The 21,573-nt window shown below is 50.6% G+C and overlaps 2 protein-coding genes and 1 long non-coding RNA gene across 5 annotated transcripts in view; 2 read left to right on the top strand and 1 right to left on the bottom strand.

Annotated features, from left to right (window-relative positions):
• Nucleotides 1-314: 314 nt before the first annotated feature.
• SQSTM1 (sequestosome 1) lies at nucleotides 315-4,979 on the bottom strand. Of its 3 annotated transcripts, none has more exons than XM_074838321.1 (8): nucleotides 4,731-4,979; nucleotides 4,436-4,531; nucleotides 3,311-3,540; nucleotides 3,034-3,190; nucleotides 2,493-2,582; nucleotides 1,741-1,982; nucleotides 1,271-1,478; nucleotides 315-626 (listed from the first exon to the last, which is right to left on the bottom strand). In XM_074838321.1, exons 1-8 carry the CDS (start codon nucleotides 4,906-4,908, stop codon nucleotides 469-471), a joined length of 1,359 nt encoding a protein of 452 aa, XP_074694422.1. In that variant the 5' UTR covers nucleotides 4,909-4,979; the 3' UTR covers nucleotides 315-468. The 3 variants fall into 3 exon arrangements, with proteins under 3 accessions (XP_074694422.1, XP_074694423.1, XP_074694424.1); XM_074838322.1 differs by having other exon boundaries at nucleotides 2,493-2,579; XM_074838323.1 differs by lacking the exon at nucleotides 2,493-2,582.
• A 3,382-nt stretch (nucleotides 4,980-8,361) lies between these two features.
• Nucleotides 8,362-10,926, top strand: LOC141929087 (uncharacterized). Its single transcript, XR_012624956.1, has 3 exons — nucleotides 8,362-8,488; nucleotides 9,320-9,385; nucleotides 10,133-10,926. It is a non-coding gene; the product is annotated as an uncharacterized LOC141929087 (long non-coding RNA).
• Nucleotides 10,927-13,145: 2,219 nt separating this feature from the next.
• Nucleotides 13,146-21,573, top strand: part of MGAT4B (alpha-1,3-mannosyl-glycoprotein 4-beta-N-acetylglucosaminyltransferase B) — a 51,716-nt gene continuing 43,288 nt past the window's right edge. Inside the window, exon 1 of the mRNA XM_074838167.1 lies at nucleotides 13,146-13,384. Within this exon, the coding sequence (XP_074694268.1) occupies nucleotides 13,288-13,384 (97 nt within the window). The 5' untranslated portion in view covers nucleotides 13,146-13,287. The remainder of the gene's footprint in view (nucleotides 13,385-21,573) is intronic.

The following is a 21,573-nucleotide window of genomic DNA, read 5'->3' as shown; positions in this document are numbered from 1 at the left end:
TCCCCCTTATGAACTACAACTCTTTTCCCCTGCACTACCTCTTTGTTTAGATCTCCCATAGCAACCCCTTTCTTCCAGAGCTGCAGAGCAGGCTAAAAGCCAGCATAGCATTCACTTTCTCTTCAGAAGTGTAGCCCTAAGGGTTCACCAAGGTATGTGCAAAAAGGCAGGCCTGCAGTCCCTGGCTGCCTCCCTCGCACAGGGAGCTGCTTGATGAAGTCACCTGCCCTTAGCCTAGTCCCTCCACTCTTAACCAAGTTACAGTAAACAGAAGTAATACAGCTGTGATACTTAAACACACACACACAGACCCATCACAGGAAGTGTTATTTATTTTTCCTCCATTCTACAAGCACTTAGGAACATCAGACAGAAACCCTTAGCAGGAAGAAAGGTGAACCGCTGAGTGAGTTGTACTGCATGGTCTGCTTTCAGTTAGAAGGAAAGTGCTTTTTGTTACACAGACTACTACAAGTGAGGTGGCTGTTTGGAATATTGGATGGCATCTAGTGCTGCCCCAATGTCGCAGTTCTTTGTCTGCAGGAGTCGAGTGAGCCATCCACCCTCATCAGAGAAGCCCATAGAGAGCATCTGGGACAGAGATTCAATGAGGCGAGGGTCTGCTTCTGTTAGGAGGAGAACAGTTTAAAGTTGAAATATTTCATGTAACTGGCAAACCAGCCAAGGCTCTTAATACCACACAGTAAGTAGAGTTAGCACTAATCCTAGTAAATCTAGCATAGCTGATTAAAAGCTAGAAGGCATGCTTTCCTTTGTCTCCCAGGAGAGCAGATGTTTGAGATAAAAGATACATAACTAGCTGAGTCAGACTCAGCTGGCCTTGCTGTAAGACTCTGCTGTTGATCTCCCTTAAGTGGCCTTGTATACTGGTATTGGTTCCCACCAGAAAAATGCTGTCTTAAAGCCACAGATGTACTGGTCTGCATTCAGCATTAAAAGGCTCTCAGAGTACAGAGTAAGCACAGGATTCAGGACACGACCTTCCTTCACATTGCTCAAATGGCCTGTTAGTCTAAGGTCTGAAGTCCTGTTAAGACTTAGCTGCCCACATTCAAGAGGAGAACCACCTGTCTGTCTCTACCAGGGTGCAAGAGCAGCCATAGCTGCTAATGAAGTTATGGACAAGTTTAGGTGTAACTTGTGACCTTGTTTCTACCATCTCTAAAAGCAGGTCTGCTTATGTCAAGCAAGTTGACAGTTCCCAAGTGAAAATTACTCTCGGCTATGGAACCTGCACACATTCTCGTACCTGGTGGGAGATGAGGGTAGAGTGCAGCTTCTCGCAGTCCTGTAGGTCCTGGTTGGGGAGGATCCTGAGATACATCCAGGGAGCTGGGACCCTCTGTCTCTGGCATCTGCAGAGACTGCAGTTCCCCTGTGGAAGGATCCACTTCTTTGGAAGATAAGTGGGTCCAGTCCTCCTCACCCCCTGATGAACTGCTGGACTCACTCTGTTCCTGAAATGGAAGGAAAAAGGGTCCATGTGCTGCAGTGCTTTCCAGGTAGGAGACACACTCCTACTACCTGTCTTTAATACAAAGAGTTACATCCACTAGAAGTCCCACCACCTTTGCTGTAAACCTGTAAAGCAAAGGTGCTGTATACCACTTAATCTGCTGACATCTTAATATTCAATCCCACAATGCATGCTAAACAATTATCTTCCTTTTTAGTAAAGCTGCAGCAAGCATTATTAAATTAGTGTCATCATTCTTGTACCTGGGACTGGAGGCTGCCATCTTCCATTTGTGTGGGCACAGGATCTATCACCATGTCTTGTATCTGCTCTGCAACAGCATTTACTTCCGTAGCAGAATCTGTGTTATTCCAGTCTGGTTTGGTCTGAACATTCTGGTTAGGAGTACTGCTGCTTGACTCAGCACTGTTCTCTTGACTGGAAGAAGCAGGAGTCACTTTGCTTCTCTGTCCTCCATGTTCCACATCAATGTCAACTTCAATACCTAGAAGTGCATTTGAGATGGAGAAGGTCTTAAGAGACTTCTCCAAAGCACAGTCCTGAATGAGCATGGATCAATCCTGGTCTAAATGCTGTAAGATTTCTGTAATCCCACAGTTTGCCATTAACATGTGGAATTAAAATGCAAAGCATTCTTTAAACAAAGAATAGTTAAGCACCAAATAGTCATCTTCCTCTAGAGAAGCTGTACATTTAGAGGGCCCAGGCAGAAGTTATCTAGGTCCATGAAAGCCAGGCAAAATCCTGAGTCACCACTGACTTTTGTTACAGTAGTGAAACATTAATGAAATCTTTCATCATTCCCACCCAAAGGAGGGCTCTGAAAAGGTACTGAGTGGCTGTTCTAAGCCTAGGCATTATTAGTACCAGGAATAGATTAAGCTTTCAATGCTCAGTAGCATGAGGTGGTTCTGGTATCCGTCACAACAGCTGACTGCTGTTCCTGTTAGAAGGACCAGTCTCAGGGATTGGAGTAACAAAGCCAGTCACTTACCCAGAGGGCTCAGAAAAGCTGCAACACTCTCCCCAACATTCTTTAAGAAGGCGACGTTGGGGTCCTGAGGCTGGCTGTTAGTAGAAGCTTCTAGAAAAACAATTTCTGTTAGCACACATAGAAGCTCAGAGGGAGAGAGCACCTACAGAGCATATCCCCACAAGATCTTGGTGCTCGTTTCCTGTCACTCACATACACTGCACAACAAAGGCAGTATAGAGACAAAAACTGGAACAGAAAAACAGTGGCATTAGCATTGTTAAGGCTCATTAGCCATGCTGAAAGGCAGATCTGGGAGTAGCAACATGCTTGACCTAACAGCTCGGCTTGGTTTGCTTCCAGATACTCTCTGCATCCTCATCAATTGCATGGGCCCAAGCATGCCTTAAAATAATCCCATTCTGTGCTGAAAGGCGCTACTTATTTCAAGCAAGTTGGATTAGTTCCTATGTGGTTTTCCACCCTGATTCTATCCTGTGCTGCAGAACCTCAGCTACGCTGGCTTCACCACCACCTTGTTTACCAGGGCATCTCCTCTTACCTTCTGCAGTGGGTGGACTGGAGGGTGCAGCACTGGCCTGGGCTTGTTCAGAGTTTTGGCACGGAGCTGCAGGGCTGGGATATCCCCAGCAGTGCATCCATGGGAAGGGTGGCACGCCATGCCGCATCTTACGGAGCCAGCGTCCTCGGGGAAGCCACTGCAAAGGGTAACGTTCATGTGACACTGTTCACGCAGCCAGAGTCTGAGTAACTGAAACTTATGACTTAAATTTGAAGAACATCCCATTCATTAGTTCTCCTCCATAGATTTTACTCACCTCAAATGGATTTAGCAGTGGACTTTGAAACATCACCATGTTGTGCTCCTTGTGGATGCCTTTACCCTCACAGGTGCTGCACAGGTCATAGTCTGGACAGACAGTGCACTTGAACCTGGCACCCACCACCGGTCCTTCGCAGCCATCACAGATCACATTGGGGTGCACCATGTCACGAGGAGGCTCCTGGTTGCACTGCCCACGATGTTCCCGCTTGCACTCCTTCTTCTCTATTAAGGAAAGGAAACTTTGCATCAAGAACAAAGTTACTATTTAAAGGCTGGAAATCAGGCAGAGAAGGAAGTACAAACAGCCCCTGTCAGAGCAGTATTCATAGAATACCAGGTTGGAAGGGACCTCAATGATCATAACCTTTCTTGGCAAAAGCACCGTTTAAGTATTGACTTACTAGGTCAGTTTATTTTTACACTGGCTGCCAAACCATGGCCATGCTGGGGGCATGTAAGAGAGCTTAAACCAAGTGCGAAGGGGTTTCGCAAAGATACCTGCTCCTCAAACGGAGCATGCCTCATCCTTAACAGTCTCTTAGCGTGTTTATTTTAGATTAGTACTGCACTACCCCATTTGGCTTCTCGTCCTACCTTCCTAAGCACTGCAAGAACAAAATGTTTCTGGAGAGGGAGTTAGGAATAAATGCCAGGAGGCATAACAGACAAGAACACGGACAACAGCCGCTGGCTCGTGTGACTCATTAGATGGACTGCGGATAAAGCTTTGCAGGTATCTACCTGAACAGAAGGGACGAGGGAGCAACTATGTGCTGAATAAGCTGGAACTAAGGCTTCCTAACATATTGTATTAAAAATACCGGTGGCAGGCTAGCGTTTCCAGGGAGCCAGCACAACAACAGTGGCTCACATTGGGCCAGCTGAGATGACAGCACTAGGAAGAAATTGTCATCCCTTTACCACACCTCAGCAGGAAGGATTCGTGTTCTGGCACTACCCTGCCCTTTATTTAAGTCCCCCCCCGAAGGCCGCATGTTACATCAGGCCCTTGGGGACAAGGGGAAGGGCTGGGGCTCGCTTCTCCCATTTTCGGCGGCCTGCCAGCGAGCACACGGTGCAAGACCTGCTACCGCCCTTCGGAGCTGTGCGCTGTTACCTTTGATGTAAACACGAAAGACGCCGTTCTGCACGTAAGGCATCGCCATCTCCAGCTCCTCGTCGCTGGAAAAAGCGATCAGGTCGCCGTCTTCATCTAGAGGGGGCAGAGCGCAGGGTTAGGCACCCGGTCAGGTGTCACGGGAGCTCGGGACGGGGGGGGGGGGGGGGGGGGGGGCAGTGGGAAGCCCGGGAAGGGGGGGACGACACAGCCCCATGCTCCGAGGCCTTCCCACCCCCGGGGGCACTGATCTCGGGGCCTGACCCACAGAGGAGCCCCCCCCGTCCCCCCTCACCCTTGTAGTGCATGCGGCAGGCTGGCGGCGGCCCGGCCCGCAGCAGCCCCTGGAAGAGCTCGGCGACGCGGTCGTAGATGGCCTGGTAGCGGACGGGCGGCGGCAGGGAGAAGCGGCGGATCTCTCGGGCCGCCCCCTCCTTGCCCAGCAGGTAGGCTTTCACCGTCAGGGCCGCCATGGCTGTGGCGCAGCAGGAATTGCCGTGAGGGGCCGGGCGAGGACGGACGGCGGTGGGGCGGGAACCGGCCTCTGCGCCGCCGCCTTATAGCGCCGCGATCGCCCCGCCCCGCAGGCCCCGCCCCCTCGCTCTGGCTCCGCCCCCCGGGGGGTCCCATCCGTCCCGCTGCCGCTGCCTTTTCCTCCGGGCTGCGCTCATCGGTGCGTTGCCCGCAGCTGGAAGAATCTGTGACTGCTTACAAATGCCCGTGTCCGCTCTCCGCCCTGCCCCAGTTCGCAGCCCCCAGCTGCGGCCGGAGCCCGGCGGTTTGGGGGTGCGGGGCCGTGCTGATCACAAAAGCATCAGCGGGGCACTGGGTGGCGGGTGCGGCGTCGGTACCTTCTGGGTGGCCACATGGCCTCCGAGACCCACCGGTGGGGAAACACGACGGCAGGTCTGCTGGGCACCACAGGGCAGCCCCCCGCTGAGCTGGGCCCATCGCAGCCTGGCAGTAGCCACCAGCATTAGCCGGGCACGTGCTAACACAGCCCTTGGCCACCCCGGTCCTGCTCGTCACCTCCTTTGGGGTGAGCACGGCCAACCCGGCCAGGTGACGGAGGTGGGGAGCCATGTCCCTGCCCCGCTCCCACCAGCGTGGCAGTTCCCATCGGAGAGGTTTGCGCGCTCAGCATGACAGGAGTAAATAACTCCTCAGCTAATGCCCTTCCCTGAACCCAGTGTTTCGGAAGGGGGGGCCTAAAAATAAAGATACTGGTATAAACACAACTGACATTGAGGAGGATGTTCTGGGGGCTTTCCAAGTTGGCTGCCAGCGGTATTTTTTTACAGATCTGATACAGTTGACAGGCCTCTTAATCTGGCCACAGGAGTGTCCAGCTGGCAGAACACGCTGTCTGTGCCATCCAAGTGTAATTAAATAAAGATGGATCAATGATTATTAGGTTCCTCGTTGGTGTTAATTTCCTCTCACCCAAGGGCCTGACCACGCTGACTCTTAGTGATGTATTTCTTGGTTTAAGATAATAAAAACTTAGGAGAAACTGTCATGATTTATCATCTTCTGCAATCAAGAGAAGGGTAAGTTTTAATTTCCATGATAAGGAGGTAGTTTATTTCTTGACCTGTATGTATGTTAAAACACTTGGCCTTCACTTGACATATGTGTGGCAATTTTGAAATCGTGACACTTTTCTGGAAAACAATATTTACAGTGGAAAGGGTTGCCATTTTTAACTTCAAAAAGTTTTCTAAGAATTTTGATTTCTAGGTATGACACAGCCAATACTCCACCGAGTGTTGAGTTAAAGTTTAAACATAAGCAGATTGAGGTTTAAACACAAATGATGCTGTGCAGGGAATGATTCACCAGCTTTTACAGCACGAGATATTGAAAGGTTTGGGCATGCAGCAAAGGTGTATTGCACTCACCTGCCCTTTTGCCTCTTTTGCCTCTGTGTGTATCCTTATTTCTGAAAATGTCAGTGAAAGTTGCTGGCTTGACATCATTGAATTTATTTTTTTTCCATAAAATCAGAATTGGGACCAGCAGTAACAGGGCATGCAGTACAGGACACTCTGCCAGTGTTGCACCTGCCTTGCCAAGCATCACCTCCAGCATGTCCATCTTGTGTCCTATTTCTGAGGACCCCAATGGCCACTTTTGATCTCATTTATAGAGCCAAAGACTTGTATTTTTTGGAATCAACCCCAGCACATTCATTCCTTGGGCAGTGAGTTGCTGCCATCCCAAGCAGGACCGATTCCTTATTGCCCTCTCCATCACTGCCTGGGTGTTTGAGGCACAGGGGGTTGTTCTCAAGTTGCTGTCTCTTTTCAAGCCATTTGTGTCTCCAGATTAATTAATGCATTTATAATTATCAGGCGATGCACCAAATTAAAACCAGAAATCTAAGTCTTCCTCTGTGTGAACTTTAATCCAGTTGGCAAATATGGAAGGGGCTAAAAGCCAGAGGGAATTTCCCTTCTCCTGGTGGGGCATGCTGAGTCACGCGCAGATTTCTGGTCGTGACATCATGCCCTTTTACAAAACATAAGGAAAACAAGGCTTTCACCAGCCTGCTCTTAGCTTAGCTCACCGATCACGGGACAGGGGTGACTCAGTGAGTTGTCCCCACCTCCAACTCCTCCTCCTCCTCCTCCTCCTCCTCCTCGAGGTCGGGGATTTCCTTCCAGCGAGCCCTTCTCCAGCGCAGACCTTGGACCTCGCTCTCACAGCATTTCCTATTGCCCCCAGCCCTGGGTTGTGCCTCCGGGCGGTTTCTCAGCCCCCTGGAGAGGCCGTGTGAGAAGCTGTGCTGTATTCCCACATATATTAACTTCAGATGTTTTTCCCTCTGTTTGCTGGAGGATCTGGGTTTTGGCATTCTCAGCGTGCAGCACTGGCTGCGTGGATGTTTTCTTATAGTTGTTCAGGAATCCCATAGCATCACAGAAACCCCTGACCAAAAAGTGGTTTGTCAGCCCTAACTGCTGAGCAGCCAGCTTCACAGATGGATGTAGCAAAGGGGATGGGAAAAAAAGCTGTTCGAGTTTAAAATTTCAAAGTTACAGAGGAAAGGCTCAAAAAGGAGCAATTAACATCTCTGCAGCACTCTGCTTTCTCTCTACACCCACTTTCTGCTGGGAAGTGTTTAAAAATATTTAGTGAGATTCTTGCTCTGAGGGCACAATCACCAGAAATACTCATTATGTCCAAACTTTTCATGTTCACAGTGAAGTCCGGGTGGGATGAAGGGGAGGAGGGTGTCTCCAGTCTTTTCCTTGCCTGCAAACCACAACAGAGGCTGGTAATGATTTTCCAGAGGGAATTCTTCCCCAAATCATCCCTCCAGCCTGAGGCCCCCATCACTGCCCCAGCACTCCCAGTGAAGGGGGGGAAGGTTTGGCCCCCGTGCACCCCCCCGGCTCTGGCAGGATGGTCTGCGGTGATGGAGGGACGGTGCAGAGCCGCAGCGGGCGGGTTCTCACCGGGCTGGACCAGGTGCCACCGTCCACACGCCACCGCAGTGCCACACGCTCCTTCCAGAGGCTTCTGGAGAGATGCAGGATCCTCCGGACGCGTCAGGTCAGACGCTGGTGACTCAGCCAGGTCCTGTGACAGCTTCCTTCCTCCACCAGCCCAGTGAAAACACTGCTCGCCGCCTCCGAAGCAGAAACCCTCCTTCTTCAGCAGCGCAGGCAGAAAGTCGAGCGTTTGGGTTTTTTTGCTGTCTCATTTTTGGTGTTGAGTTCTCCTGAGGGTTATCTCTGCCACGTCAGGTGTTTACACAGGCTCAGCACCATTGCCCATTGGTGTGACATGAAACTTTTAAGGGCAGAAAACTCAGGGACAGTGTTTTCATTGAGATAGAGGAGCAGATAGGGAAAATGGGTGGAGAGCAGGCACAAAGTACAGGCACACTACGGGTGTCTGCGTGTCTTGCAAATAGGTATTTTGTGTTCCCAAGGCGAGAAGAAACTTTTTGCAAGGTAAACAACTTGCTCAGGGGTGTGTTGCTCTGAGAACCTGACTTGTAGCTTTTGCCCTGAGTTAAAGCAGCAACGTGTCAACACATGGAAGGTAAGCACCCTGTTGGGATCTTCATCTCTGGTGGCTAAGGAGAATTTGCAAATATTTGTACTGCAGTGAAACAAGCCCTGGTGATGTTTGAACACAGCAACCTGAAAACACAGAGTAAATGAAGTTACTTTGTTTTATGAGAAAAGCAGCAAGTGCTCTTTGCTTAAAGCAGCCTGGGAAGGACGGAGCCTGACCTGCTCACAGATGGGCCAAACTCCAGAGCCAAACTCTTTTAGAGAGCTAGATAAAATCAGCTATAAATCTGGATTACATTTTATATCTAGACCTAATAAATGTTTTCTCTGTCTAATTTTTGTAATGGCCTCAGGACCTGTGGATTGCTGTCGGAGTGCTTTCCGTGAAGGCCCTCATTTCTGCAGCATGCTCGGTATTGCCAACATCAACTGTTCAAAGATCATGAGATGACCTTAAAAAAAAAATCTCTGTTTATTTGCTGCTGGGGTTTTGAGTCTCTGCAGTTCATATTTTAAACTTTGCTCTGCAAAAGGACCAAGGCTCAAAACCTGCTTGTTAAAAACAGAGCAAAAGCCAAAACTGGGATAAGAGGGAGGGACTACAAGAATAAAAGGGAACTTTGTAGGTCTGATATAAAAATCACAAGTGCTGGCAGTTTTGCTTACTCCCTCATTTTTTCCAAGAGAGCCCAAGGTTTTTGTCATGCGAGGGTGGTATAAAGCTTATTCATTTCCTCAGACTGTTATGAAGACAAAGTATAACAGCAGAAATTAGATTAAGCTTTATCCTTGGGAAAGAGTCTAATTAATTGTCTTAGAGAAATTATTAATGTTACTTTGTTCTCTTCTGCTGCAGACACACCACATATCCTGAGCAGTAGGAGCGTTTTGCACATCTGAAAATAAACAGCCAGTATCTAAGGTACTAAAACGTGTCATGTTATTTCTCTAAACTCTTTAACGGCAGTAGGATTTCACACGCCTTTCCCACAAGCAGCTCTTACTTGTCTGCCACCTCTGGAGGACTTTTGCCATTAATTCCTGTGAACCCTCTGTTGGCTCCCGGGTTTAACACATAGGTTTAAGGTGAGAAAGCACGCAGGCTGGGTGGGACAGAGCTTCTGGGGCTTGTTTTCTTTGGTCTAGTGGTGAAAATGCTATTGCTGGTGTGGTTGAAGCTTCATCTGCAGCCGGGGAGCGAGTTACGGGTGGGTGTGCTGGGTTGGGGGTCTGAGCCTGGGGACGTGGCTGCTCTCCATGGAGCCGATCAAGCACCCAAGGTGGGACCCGGGACATGCTGCTGACTGCAGGTGACAGTCATTTGGGCAGTGCCTTGCAAAATCCAGGCGAGGAAGCACAGCTTCATCCTCCCTCGGTTTTTTTCAGTATTCCCAAGAGTGATGTTCAGTGCATTTCCTTACTCAGGGATGTGCCCAGTGTGAGCAACGCTCTTCGCTGGTGCCCTGGCAGCAAAGGCATAAACTTCTGGTGCTGTCCAAAGGGCTCCCTCTGCCGATTTCCTTCCTGGATTTTCTAATCACTGGGAGAGGCCATTTCAAGATTTGAAAAATGTGGTTTATTTTATAAACTAGAGAAGAGACTAAGGACACAGGTAGGCAAGACCATCTCCTGCAGAAATGGGCCATCTGTGCTTTTCCTCATATACCAGGATGGCTCCCAACGAGGCACATGTATCCCCAGAGCACCTCGAGGCAGCCCCTGCACCTGGGTGCTGAGCTCCCTTCACCCCTCACCATTCCAGAAGGAAACAGAGCGGAGGCCCGAGGACCTGTTTGCTGGATTTCCCCGTTTCAGAAGGATTCCCGTGCCGGCTGGAGCGCTGCCGGGAGGAGACATGCCCGCGGAGCCCAGCTGGCTCCCAGCGCATCGCTGCCTGCTTCCCCGGGCCGGCTGCGAGGCTGCGGCCGAGCATCGCCAAGCGCCTGCGTCGCCGCTCCTGCCTCTGGCACGGAGCACGCTTCGCTTTACATCACTCTCTAATTGATCCAAACATTTCAAAGAAGAGACTTGGATCGCTGGAAGCCAGTCCTACAATATTTACACGTCTGAGAAATATTTACTCACTAAAAGAGCTCCGGGGAATGGAAGATGACAACTTTAGCTGGAGGAATTATGTACCCACGTACGGGGCACACGAGCTGCCGCCTCCTGTTTGACCTCACCAACACCCGCAGAAGCAAGTTCAGGCGATGGAGGCGTGTAAACTCAGCGTTCCAAACCCGGCCTCGCTGCGCAGCTCCTCCCGGTCTATAATGAAATAAAGCTGGACCCATTAGCAGAAGAAAACACGAGCAAAATAATTTTTAAATGTGATTTCTTCTGTCCTTCGTCCAGGCAAACAGCTTGAGGCCGTAACCCCTGAATGCCAGGCCCTGTGGAAGAGCGATGACGTCCCTCCAGGCGGCAGCTTCCATTTGTGATTTTCATCTGGCATTGATTTTCTCCCAATAAACATTAGATGCTGTTTCCTTAACCAAGATGAAACGCTTCTGCGGAAATGGCAGCGAATACGCACGGCACAGCTACGGGGGCTGCTGGCCCCGACCTCGTCCTGCCCCCCCCCCCCCCCCCCAAGCTGTGCACAGCCCTGTCTGCGGGGCCACGGGGACACCCCTGTCCATAGGGGCTGAGCACACACCCGCCTCCATAGGCACCCCCGGGGGCTGACAGTCGTTTCCATACACCTGATGCACAGAGATGCAAACGCGTGGGTCCCTGCGCACACCCCGTGCGAGGGTCCCTGCACACCCCCCCGTGCCGAGGTGCGAGCTCCCCGTGCATATATACAGGTGTGTGCGCTCACACCCACCTGGACGTATGGACCCGGGCACGCACACACACGCACAGAGACGTATGGACACACACAGGCACAGACACACACACACAGACTTATTCACACACACACACACACACACACACACACACACAGAGGCTTATTTACACACACACACACGCACAGAGACGTACAGACCCAGACTCCCCACACACACATATGGACCCAGACACACCCCCACATACACATACACACACACAGAGACATATGGACACACACACACACAAACATATGGACCCAGACACACATGTGGACCCAGGTGTGCACACACACATGCATACACAGACATATGGACCCAGACACACACACACAGACATATAGACACACAGAGAGACATATAGATCCCCCCCCACACACACAGACAGACATATGGACACACACACAGAGACATATAGATCACACACACAGACAGACATATGGACACACACACAGAGACATATAGATCACACACACACAGACAGACATATGGATACACACACACACGCGCATACGGATCCAGACACACACACATGTGGATCCAGGGGTGCAACACACATACATACACAGACATATGGACCCAGACACACAGACACAAACAGACAGAATATGGGGGGACACACACACACACATACAGACCCAGACACACACATATAAGGACCCAGGTGTGCACACACACACACATACACAGACATATGGACACCCCCCACACACACACAACCAGACAGACATATGGACACACACACACACAAACATATGGATACACACACACACACATGGACCCAGCATGTGTGTGCACACACACCTGCATAGACCCACGCAGCCACCCTTAGAGATACATGTATGTGTGGGGACATACGTGTGTGCTCAAGTATGAACATATACATCTGTAGGAACAAGGCAAGTATAGGGGTGTGTACATTTAGATGTGTAACCCATGAGCGTGCACCTGTGCGCACATGTCCACATGTGCACACACATGAACATGTGTGTACACACACACTCACATACACACACATACTCACACACACAGTCACATGCACACACATTCACATACACACACACACAGACGTGATGTCCACACACTCACATGCTCACACACACACACACACTCACACACTCTCACACACACACACACACTCACACTCACACTCATTCACACACACTCACATTCACACACACACTCACACTCTCACACTCTCATTCACACACACTCTCACTCTCACACACACACTCACACTCACATTCACACACATTCACATACACACACACACAGACGTGATGTCCACACACTCACATGCTCACACACACACTCACACACTCTCACACATTCACACACTCACACTCACACTCTCATTCACACAGTCTCACACACACACACTCACACTCACACTCTCACACTCATTCACACACACTCACATTCACACACACACACACACTCTCACACTCTCATTCACACACACTCTCACACACACACACTCTCACACACACACTCACACTCACACACACACTCTTACACTCACACTCACACTCTCACTCTCACACTCTCACACTCTCATTCACACACACATTCACACACACACACACTCACACTGTCATTCACACACACTCACACTCACACTCTCACTCACACTCACACTCTCACTCACACTCACTCACACTCACACCCCCCGCCCCTGTCTCTCCCCCCCGCCCGCGGCGGCCCCGCACTCCCCCGCACGGGGGCGCCCTCCGCCTGCTGCCGCCCCGCCCCTCGGTCCCGCCCCTCGGCCCCGCCTATTGGCCCCGCCCCCCTGTCCCGCCCCCTTGTCCCGCCCCCCGGCCCCGCCCGGCCCCGCCCCGCCCGCCCGGCCCGGCGCGGCCCGGCGCGGGCGCTGCGTGCGGGCGTTCCGCCCCGCTCCGCTCCGCTCCGCGCTTGCCGGGGCCCCCGGGGCCGCCGAGGCCGCGCCGCGCCCCGCCCGGGACATGCGGCCACCCCCGCCGGCGAGGAGGCGATGAGGCTCCGCAGCGGCACGGCGCTCACGCTGCTGCTCGGCTGCCTGTGCGCGCTGCTCTCGCTCTCCTGGTACGGCGCCTTCGGCGGGCACAAAGGTAAGGGGGCTCGGCCGGGGCAGCGGGGGGCCCCGCCGCCGGCGTGGAGGCGGGGGACGGCGGGGGGTGTGCTCGGAGCGCCGGGCCCGGCTGGACCCCGGGGGTCCGGAAGGATGCGGAGCCGGGGTGGGGGGGGATCCTGCAGCACCTGGGGGGTCCTGACGGGCAGGATCCTGCTGGAGCCTCCGGGGTCCGGGCCCGGCGGGGTCCTGTGCGCCTCTGGCCCCGCGGCCCCCCCCCGCGGGACCGTGACCCGTGGGACCCCCGGGCGGACGTGTCCGTGCCCAGCAGGGCGGGAGATGCCGGGGCCGGGGGTCCCTGCCCGTCCCCGGGGTGCGCTGCGGCCTGGGGCACCCCCAGAGGTCGGGGGGCTGCGGGGTGACGGGCGGGCTGCCGTGCTGGTCGGTCAGCGCTTCGGCGATGCCCCGCTTTGCACCCCCGCCGTTATAGCGAACACCGGCGTGGGCGATGGGAACCCCACGGGTCGAATCCTCGTGGAGAGGTGGGGATGCCAGCAAGTGGGGGACCTTCGGATGCTGGGGGGGGGGGATGTCTCTGGGCAAACTGGAGGCGAGGGGAGATCTGAGCAGCCCTGCCCTCGCCACACCACACACGGCTCTTGCGGCTCGATGCTGAGTCCCGTAACTTAAGCGCACGTGGGACGGGTGCGAGGGCTGCCGGCCCCAGCGCTCGCCCGTCGGTGCTGGCTTTGCACCGAGTAGGTGGCTGCGGAGCAGGGGTGCAGGGCCCCGTCCCGTCGAGGCTGCGGGGGAATCCCGCGCAGGTATCGCAGAGGTGCTCGCTGCTGGTTTTTCCTGACAACGTAATAGTTGCTTTTCCCTGTCTTGTCGCTCACTGAAGCAGTGAACTGGATTTATCCTGTCCTGGAGGACAATTCTGGTAGTTGCTTCTGAATTGTGTGTCTGTCTCGTATATGGGTGTGCAACCCCTCACGCCCGTGCTAGTCACTCAGCTCTTCCAGTTCCTGCAATTTTAGAGGTCATTAAAGGTGGGTGCTCTGGCCGTCCAGCCCTTGACTCTCTCTTCCCACTCACCGTATAAGCATCTCTCCCCGCTACAGGTGAGAAGCATAAGATGTGACTTGATGGCTTTGCAATCCCCCTGCACACCACGCACAATCGCAAGATGCAGCTCGTGCGTGGTGCAAGGCCAGGGTCAGGGTTGAGGCAGCACTGGGGGACCATTTTTTGGCCCCGATGGGCAGGATGACACGAGCTCGTGTAGGTGCCCACCCAGCCCAGCCCCTTCCCTGGCAGCAGGGCAGGAGCGCCTGGGATGTGCCATCTTCTGGCAGCTGTGGCTGCTTGGGCTCCTCTGCCTCGTTCATCAGCTGAAGGGCTCTCCTGTCGTGCTGCTAACGTGGTTTAAATCCCACCAGGGCTGCCTCCCCGCAGAGGTTTGGGTGATGGGTGTTTGTAACGCAGGGGTACTGCCGGTGGATCAGTTAGCTTCTGCTGGTGGGATTTTTAGCTGAACAAAATGTTTGCACAACCAGGTGTTGTATGTGCTTTCAGCCAGAAATGCTAGACCGTGGTAAGTTGTGGAGGGGCAGAGGAGCGCTCTGACAGCTGCTTTCTTGTGGTTACCGCTGAGCAGTTGCTTTACTTGCCGCTCCCTCCCATAAATGAAGTGAAACCAGCGTGTGGTGCTGCACGGGCTGCGAGCAGTCACTCCTGGTTTCTGAGGCAGGGTGGCCAACCCCACTAGGTAGTCTGGGCTCTCTGAACTGTGTTGTTCTTTGACTCACTTTTATTTTTTTAACAAGTAGCTTTTCCCCGTTGCTCATTCAAGTGCCAAGATAACAACCTTGGGTACCGCTGTCCCTGTCCTTCTTGGTAGGACCCTCCCTGGGATACACATTTTCCCCTGACAGCAACAGATTGTCGCTTGCAAACAGCAATCACCACAACAGGTCACAAATAACGTGGGTCAGGCTGTGTCAGCACAGCAGGTTTCCGGCTATTATGGTCATTTACGTATCAGGCTGTTACTCGGTGCAGAGCTGGAGAAGACCTTGAGAGGTCACTCAGTCCATCTCCTGCCCCTCCGCAGGATCAGTGATAACCAGCCCCTTCCTGGCAGATGTTTATCATATTCATTCTTAAAAACCTCCGATGACGGTGGTGCCTAAGCTCCCCGGACAATCTGTTTGACATTTAGCAGCCCTGCCATTAGATTTTTCTTCTGATTGGAACAGAAATGTCTTTTCCTTCAGTTTGGTTTCGTGATTGCTCTTCTTTTCCCTTTCATTGAGCACAGGCAGAAAATTTCCTTCCTTCTTTCTTTGCAGGAGCCTGTTAGATATTTGGAAGTTGCTAACGTGTCTCCCCTTAGTCCCTGCTAATATAGATTAAACCACGCTGGTTTCTTTCATCATTTTTTGCTTATGTATTCTTGGTCTGCAGTTGCTCTTGTTACTCTCGTCTGGACCATCATCCATTGCGAAGAGTGATGCTTAACCTGTGATACAGGACTGAAGTCGCTGCCTTATTTTTGCTCAGAAGAATACAGGATTACCTCAGGTCTTTTACATACAAAGATCCTGTTTATACATCCCAGTGTGTTTGCTTTTTACTTTTGCCACAGATGACTTGTATTTAATTTTTTTTATCCCATTGACCCTTCAGCCACTCTTCTCCAGAACTATTCCTGCTTTTCATTCCTCATCTTGTATTTGCCTGGCTAATTATTCTTACCAAATTACATTACCTCACGCTTGTCCTTGCTGAACTGCATCCTTTTTTTTTTCAGACTGCTTCTTCTAAAGTGTCAGGATTGCTTTGAATTCTGATCTTGTCCTTCTGCCTGCTTGCAGTCCTGCTCAGCTTGGTGTAGCCTTCAGAGGCAATCAGCATGTTTTCTCTGCCATCGGCCGAGCTGTGGATGAAAACACCACACGATATCAGATCTGGGATGGGTTCTGCTGGAACCTGCTTCGGTAAGGTCCTCCCAGTCTGTGCTCAGAGACCAATGACCAGTTCACCGGTGGTCTCCTCAGCTGTGGTGACCCAGTCCAGCCCTTGCGTCCCTAGCTGTGTTACTGGGTTGTTCCGTGAGACACTGTCAGACATGTCTCTGAAATCTTTGTTTCTCCTCCCTTTCCTACAAGCCCTGGCACCCTGTTGCAGAAAGAAATATGACAGATTTGATGTGCTTAGTTCTTGATAAACAGAGGTTAGCTCTCGCTCAAGTTCACCTTGTGTTCTAAGCACTTCAACTGAAGTTAAGGTGATTATTCTATAATTTCCTGCATCCTCCTTATCCCCATCCCCTTATTTTTCAAAGTCAGGCTTCACATTTGCCAGTCCATCAGCCATCCTCCGTGAGTGGCTGGACACAATTCCCAATGATCCTAAGCTGCTCATGTTGTTGCGTTCTCGGGAAGGCTGGCAAGGTATCTGCATTGCCTTCGATGGGGAATAAAATTATATTAAAAGACATGTAAAGCATCGCAGAGCCTGCTTGTCTTCCCACTCTGTGTTGGGAGGACAAAACAATTAGTCGAAAGAAAATAAACCAGGTCAAAACAGCTCTAGAGCTGCTTTTCTGTGACTGATGCAGGGTTTGTTTACCCACTAATGGTGCTTTGCAGTGCTGTGGTTATTAGTGAAGTTTTGACCTCATGGTCTGCAAAAAACAGATGCTGTCTCTTTCCAATTATAAACAAGGTTTGAAATAGTCTGCAGGAGTAGGAAGAGAAGGGCAGCCTCAAATAGCACAACCAGTCACCCAGGCGGCCAACGTCCAGCATCATGGGGTGGTTTGGAGGTGGACCATGTGCTGTGAATCATGGTGGTGGGTGTCTTGGCCAAATTTTAATGTTCTCCCTTTGCGGATTTTAGGTTTAAGTATGGTTAAACTTGCAAAAAACAACAGCTGCCTTGGAAGAAGCTCTTCTGTAACCTGTTGGCATCAGGTGGACTGCAGGGTTTAACTGTGGAGGGTGACCTGCAGTCAGAGGCTCGAGCCTTTGGGAAGGCACAGGCAGGCTTGGGCATCAGTGTGCCCGACTGGGGGATTACAGGGGGTGTTTTACTGAGGACTCAGTAAAACTAAGAAGCTTTCATGATTTTAGATAAGTCACAGGTGCAGATGGGACAAAGGTGAACAAATTTAACCTACCTGCAGTTAAATTGTTGTGAATTTTTTTCTTTCAATGATGAAAACTTCAGTTCTCATCCATAATGTTTGTTCTTACCTTGACTGACCAACCAGCCATGTACTGTCTTTCCAGCTCTTCTCTTTGTCCCTTGCAGCTTATTCCAGAGCCATAAATGCTGCAGTTTTTAAGTGTTTGTTGTTTTGGTTGTTTTTTTTTTTTTTTTTTTAATTGAATAGGAAATTCTAAACATTGTGTGAACCTTTTAGGAGACTCCGACATGCTGCCCCTTGGAAATGCTGTGTTTTGAGGTTGGGATTGTACCTCCAGGGTATGGCTGCGTAGCTCAGGGTGGACTCTCTACCCAGGCTTCCCTCAGCAGGTTTTTTCCCCCTTCAAATTTTAATAATTTATAGTTACCCAGTACCAGCCAGCTCCGGGTTTCCATTGTAAAACCACAACTGCAGGCACCTCCGATCCTGTAGATTTGCCTGCAAAGTGGGGTTGCTCTTTGAATAGATGCTTCACACCCCTAAGATGAGTGTTGATTGTGCGGTGTTTTGGATGCTGTGGGAACTGTTCCTCCCACGGGCGTTTTGAAAACCCTTCAGAACAGGTGTGCACAGCTCCTTGAAGGACTCGCCACTCGCATCCCGGGTGGGTGTCTTGGTGCAGGTCTGAGCACGGGGTCTCTCTCTTGACTTTGACATGGGGAGCGGGATGCTGGGGTGTGGGTGATTGTAGGGCACTGCCTGCAGCATGGATGTTGCTCCAGTGCCTGTTGCAACGGGGCAGGCTCAGGCAGCGTGTCCGTAAAGAAATATTGCTTGTTCTGTGCTGCACATGGCGGGATGCTCCGCTCACTCGGGGTGTCCTTTGTGGGAAGCAGACTTTGTCCCGGAGGGCTGTTCCTCTGAGCATGTTTACAAAGTCTTCTTATATAATGCATAAAAGCCGTGAACGCTAATCCGCTCTAGAAGCGGCAGAGTCAAAGCTTGCGATGCTGCTAAATACAAGCTGTATCTTGAGGCATGCGGGGTTTCCCACTGCTTTTTCATTTCTGTTACCTGCACCAGCTTGACTTCAGGTTTTTGTAGTTTCTTTGAGGTCTTGGGCACAGGCTGCAGCCGGATGAGTGTGAGTGAAAGCTCTGGTCTGAGCTGGGCTTATTTCACTGCAACCCTTGGAAGCATTTACCAGGAGGAGAGATGCCAGCAGCAGACCCAGCGTGTGCTTCTGATGGCTGAGGAGGTGCAGGCAGGGACCTGGTTGAGGAACCCTCGTGTTTAGCAGTCTGTCATTACACAGCATGGTGAATACAAAGATGTGCAGGAGCATTTCTGAGAGCCTTTACTTGACCTGTGTGGTGCTCAGCAAATGTTGTGTGGAATTGGTGGCTGGAATGCAGCTGCATTTGTAAAGTTGTCCTGCATATGATTTGACCAAATTCATCCCAAGTGCGAGGGACATCATACAATCTGTTGATACACATTTACCAAAATAAATCTTTCGTTGTCTGGAGTCACCTGTATTTCTGTTTTTATTTCTTTGCTGGTTTTGTTAGGTCTTTAGGCTGGGCTCTTGACTTATACTGCATGTAGACTTGTCCATGTCCCATTGCTGCTCCAGTGATAAGAGTTGCAGGTGTTTGATGGAATTGAAGTTACTGGAAGTAGAGACTTGGTTTCAGGTCCCTGCCATGCCATATCCCACCCAGTCTTGGGAAAGTCAGTCGGCTGGTTCCATGCCTCAGTTCCCATCTGCTCTCTGGGGATGGTGATACCTCTTGTCACGGGTTTGGAGGACACAGTCACGCTTCTGTGACAGCAGGGTCTGTGTCAGTGCGTAGGAGAGGAACAGGCAGAGGAGGTTAACACGCACACACCCAAATACATCAAGTACTTCTCTTGGTTTACTTCTGTTACAGAACAAAACCGTTTTTAATTTGTGATTCCCTTTGATTCATCCAAAACAAATCATTGATTTGTGCTTATATCCTGAATGTTCATTGATTATTCACTTAGTGTTTAATGTAAAACACATCTGTAGCTGGCTAGTTTAAGTGAAGCTGCCAGTCATCTCCAGAAAGCTTTGAAGCTTGCTAAGTGGTGGAGAAATTGCTTTAGTGATAGATTGGGCAAGGCTGCTAGCAGGCTACTGCAGGTAGCCTTGGCTTATCTGCAGTTCTCCCTGTTCACGAAACCCAAACCAGTTCCCAAAGTACCAATTTCTCAGTTCATGCTATAAAGAAACACAAATACCTATCCTGGGGTGCCTGGCTCGGCACGGGCATCCACAGCCACCCGGCTCTTTGCAGGAAGCCTTTGCAGAGGTGGGGCTGAGCCACCTGCCTAAAAGTATTTGGAGACAAAGCTTTTGTGTTTCACATGAAGATTTTCCATATCATTATCGTGCCAATTCCAGTGTTGATGTTTTGTTTTTCACGAGACAAAGCCCAAGAGATCAGCTGGGCTTGGTGGGTGAAGAGGGCTGCCGTGGCGGCAGAAGTCACTGGTCAAATTAAAGGATTATGGAAACTATTAAAATAAACAAAGGGCTTCAGCAGGGGCTGGCAGGTTAATGCTGTTGGGAGGAGAGGCTTTTCGGGGAGTGCTGATCAAGCATCTGCTTAACAGCTTCCTGATTCAGGGAGAGGATTGTTGTCTTTGATGGAGGGAAATGCATTTTTTCTGCCTTTTTTATTTGAACTGAAGTGGGGGGGCTTTTTATTCAGCGATGCCCTTGGGTTTGTTTTTGAGCTCACATCAGGCTTCTCTTGCAAAGCAAGAAAATCTGGGAGGGGCAGATTTCTGGTTTAAATCATCTCTTTCAGTGTTAATTGTGGCACTGGCTGCTGCTTCTTCTGTTTCTGTCCCGGTGTCAAGTCACATTCGAGTCTCCAGGATCCGTGCATTAGCATGGACGTGTCTCTGATGCACAGAGACAGCTCTGTAACTCCATCGTCACTCCTGCCTCCCCTGCCTTGGAGTGACTCCCCTAATATTTAAATATTCCTGCTGTCTTGTGCTACGTACAGATAAATATTTACCAAAGGGTTAATCTGTATTTTGAAGTGACTAGACACAAGTTTGTGCAAGATGTTTTCGTTTCTGCTTGTATTAAAGTGGACAGCAGTAGTATTAAAATGTAAATAGTTAGGCTTTAAAGAAGATTATGTGCAGAAATTAATCTCTACCTGTCTTTTATTTTCATTATGAGTTTTGTTGAGTTGCAGTGTCCCTTTACTTGTAAAAATATCGTTGTCACACTGGTGGTTTAGGACTTGTTGTTAGTGGGGTGGATGCTGAACTGGGGGAAAAGCACGGCGTTGGCTTGTGTCAGTGCTGCTACCTGGTCCGCACCTATTCCTCAGTGAGTTTTTAGACCATCCTGATCACATTTTCAAGACTGTTTTAGAGCACATAGGTTTTTCTTCTCTCCCCTTGATGGCAAGAACGTTCTGGAAATAAGGTTTAACCTGGAGACCCTTTTTTGTCACTCAGTGCATGTACATGGGCTGCAATAAATCCTCTGTGTATTGTCACTGCTCCAAGGAATTTCATGGCTTAGATAGGAGGCCTGTGGTACCAAAAAAGTTGTGTAGCCTTCAAAAGCCCTTGTAAATAATCAAAGAAACACTTCCAATACTGAGATATGAGCTACTTAAGATACGTGTAATAGCACTGCATGTTTGTATAGCCTGTTCTATTGAAAACATGGTAGCAGCACTAACCCTGCCAGTACGAACAAATTCACACAGAAGAAGCTGGAGAAGTTTTCTGAGTGAGGACTAAATTGCTGTATTCCGCCTCAAAAGATGGACAGTTAGGGGAGCGGGACTGCTGTGTGGTGTCTCCGTTGTGGATGTGAAGAACAAGAACAATATTTGACCGCATGGGTTGCCTGGTGGATGGATGGACCTGGACGGTGTTGGACTCTCTCAGACTCAACCACTGCCATAGACAAGTACCTGTCAAATGAATTATTCAGTTCATGCTGGCAAAAGCGGTATGGCAGTCTCCCCTCCCTCCTCGCTGTCCCCAGACTGTGATCTTTTGCTTTTGTTTGA

This window comes from Strix aluco, chromosome 13, assembly GCF_031877795.1.
Source record: "Strix aluco isolate bStrAlu1 chromosome 13, bStrAlu1.hap1, whole genome shotgun sequence".
NCBI classification, from domain to species: domain Eukaryota; kingdom Metazoa; phylum Chordata; class Aves; order Strigiformes; family Strigidae; genus Strix; species Strix aluco.
This window is presented reverse-complemented; position numbering and strand designations above follow the sequence as displayed.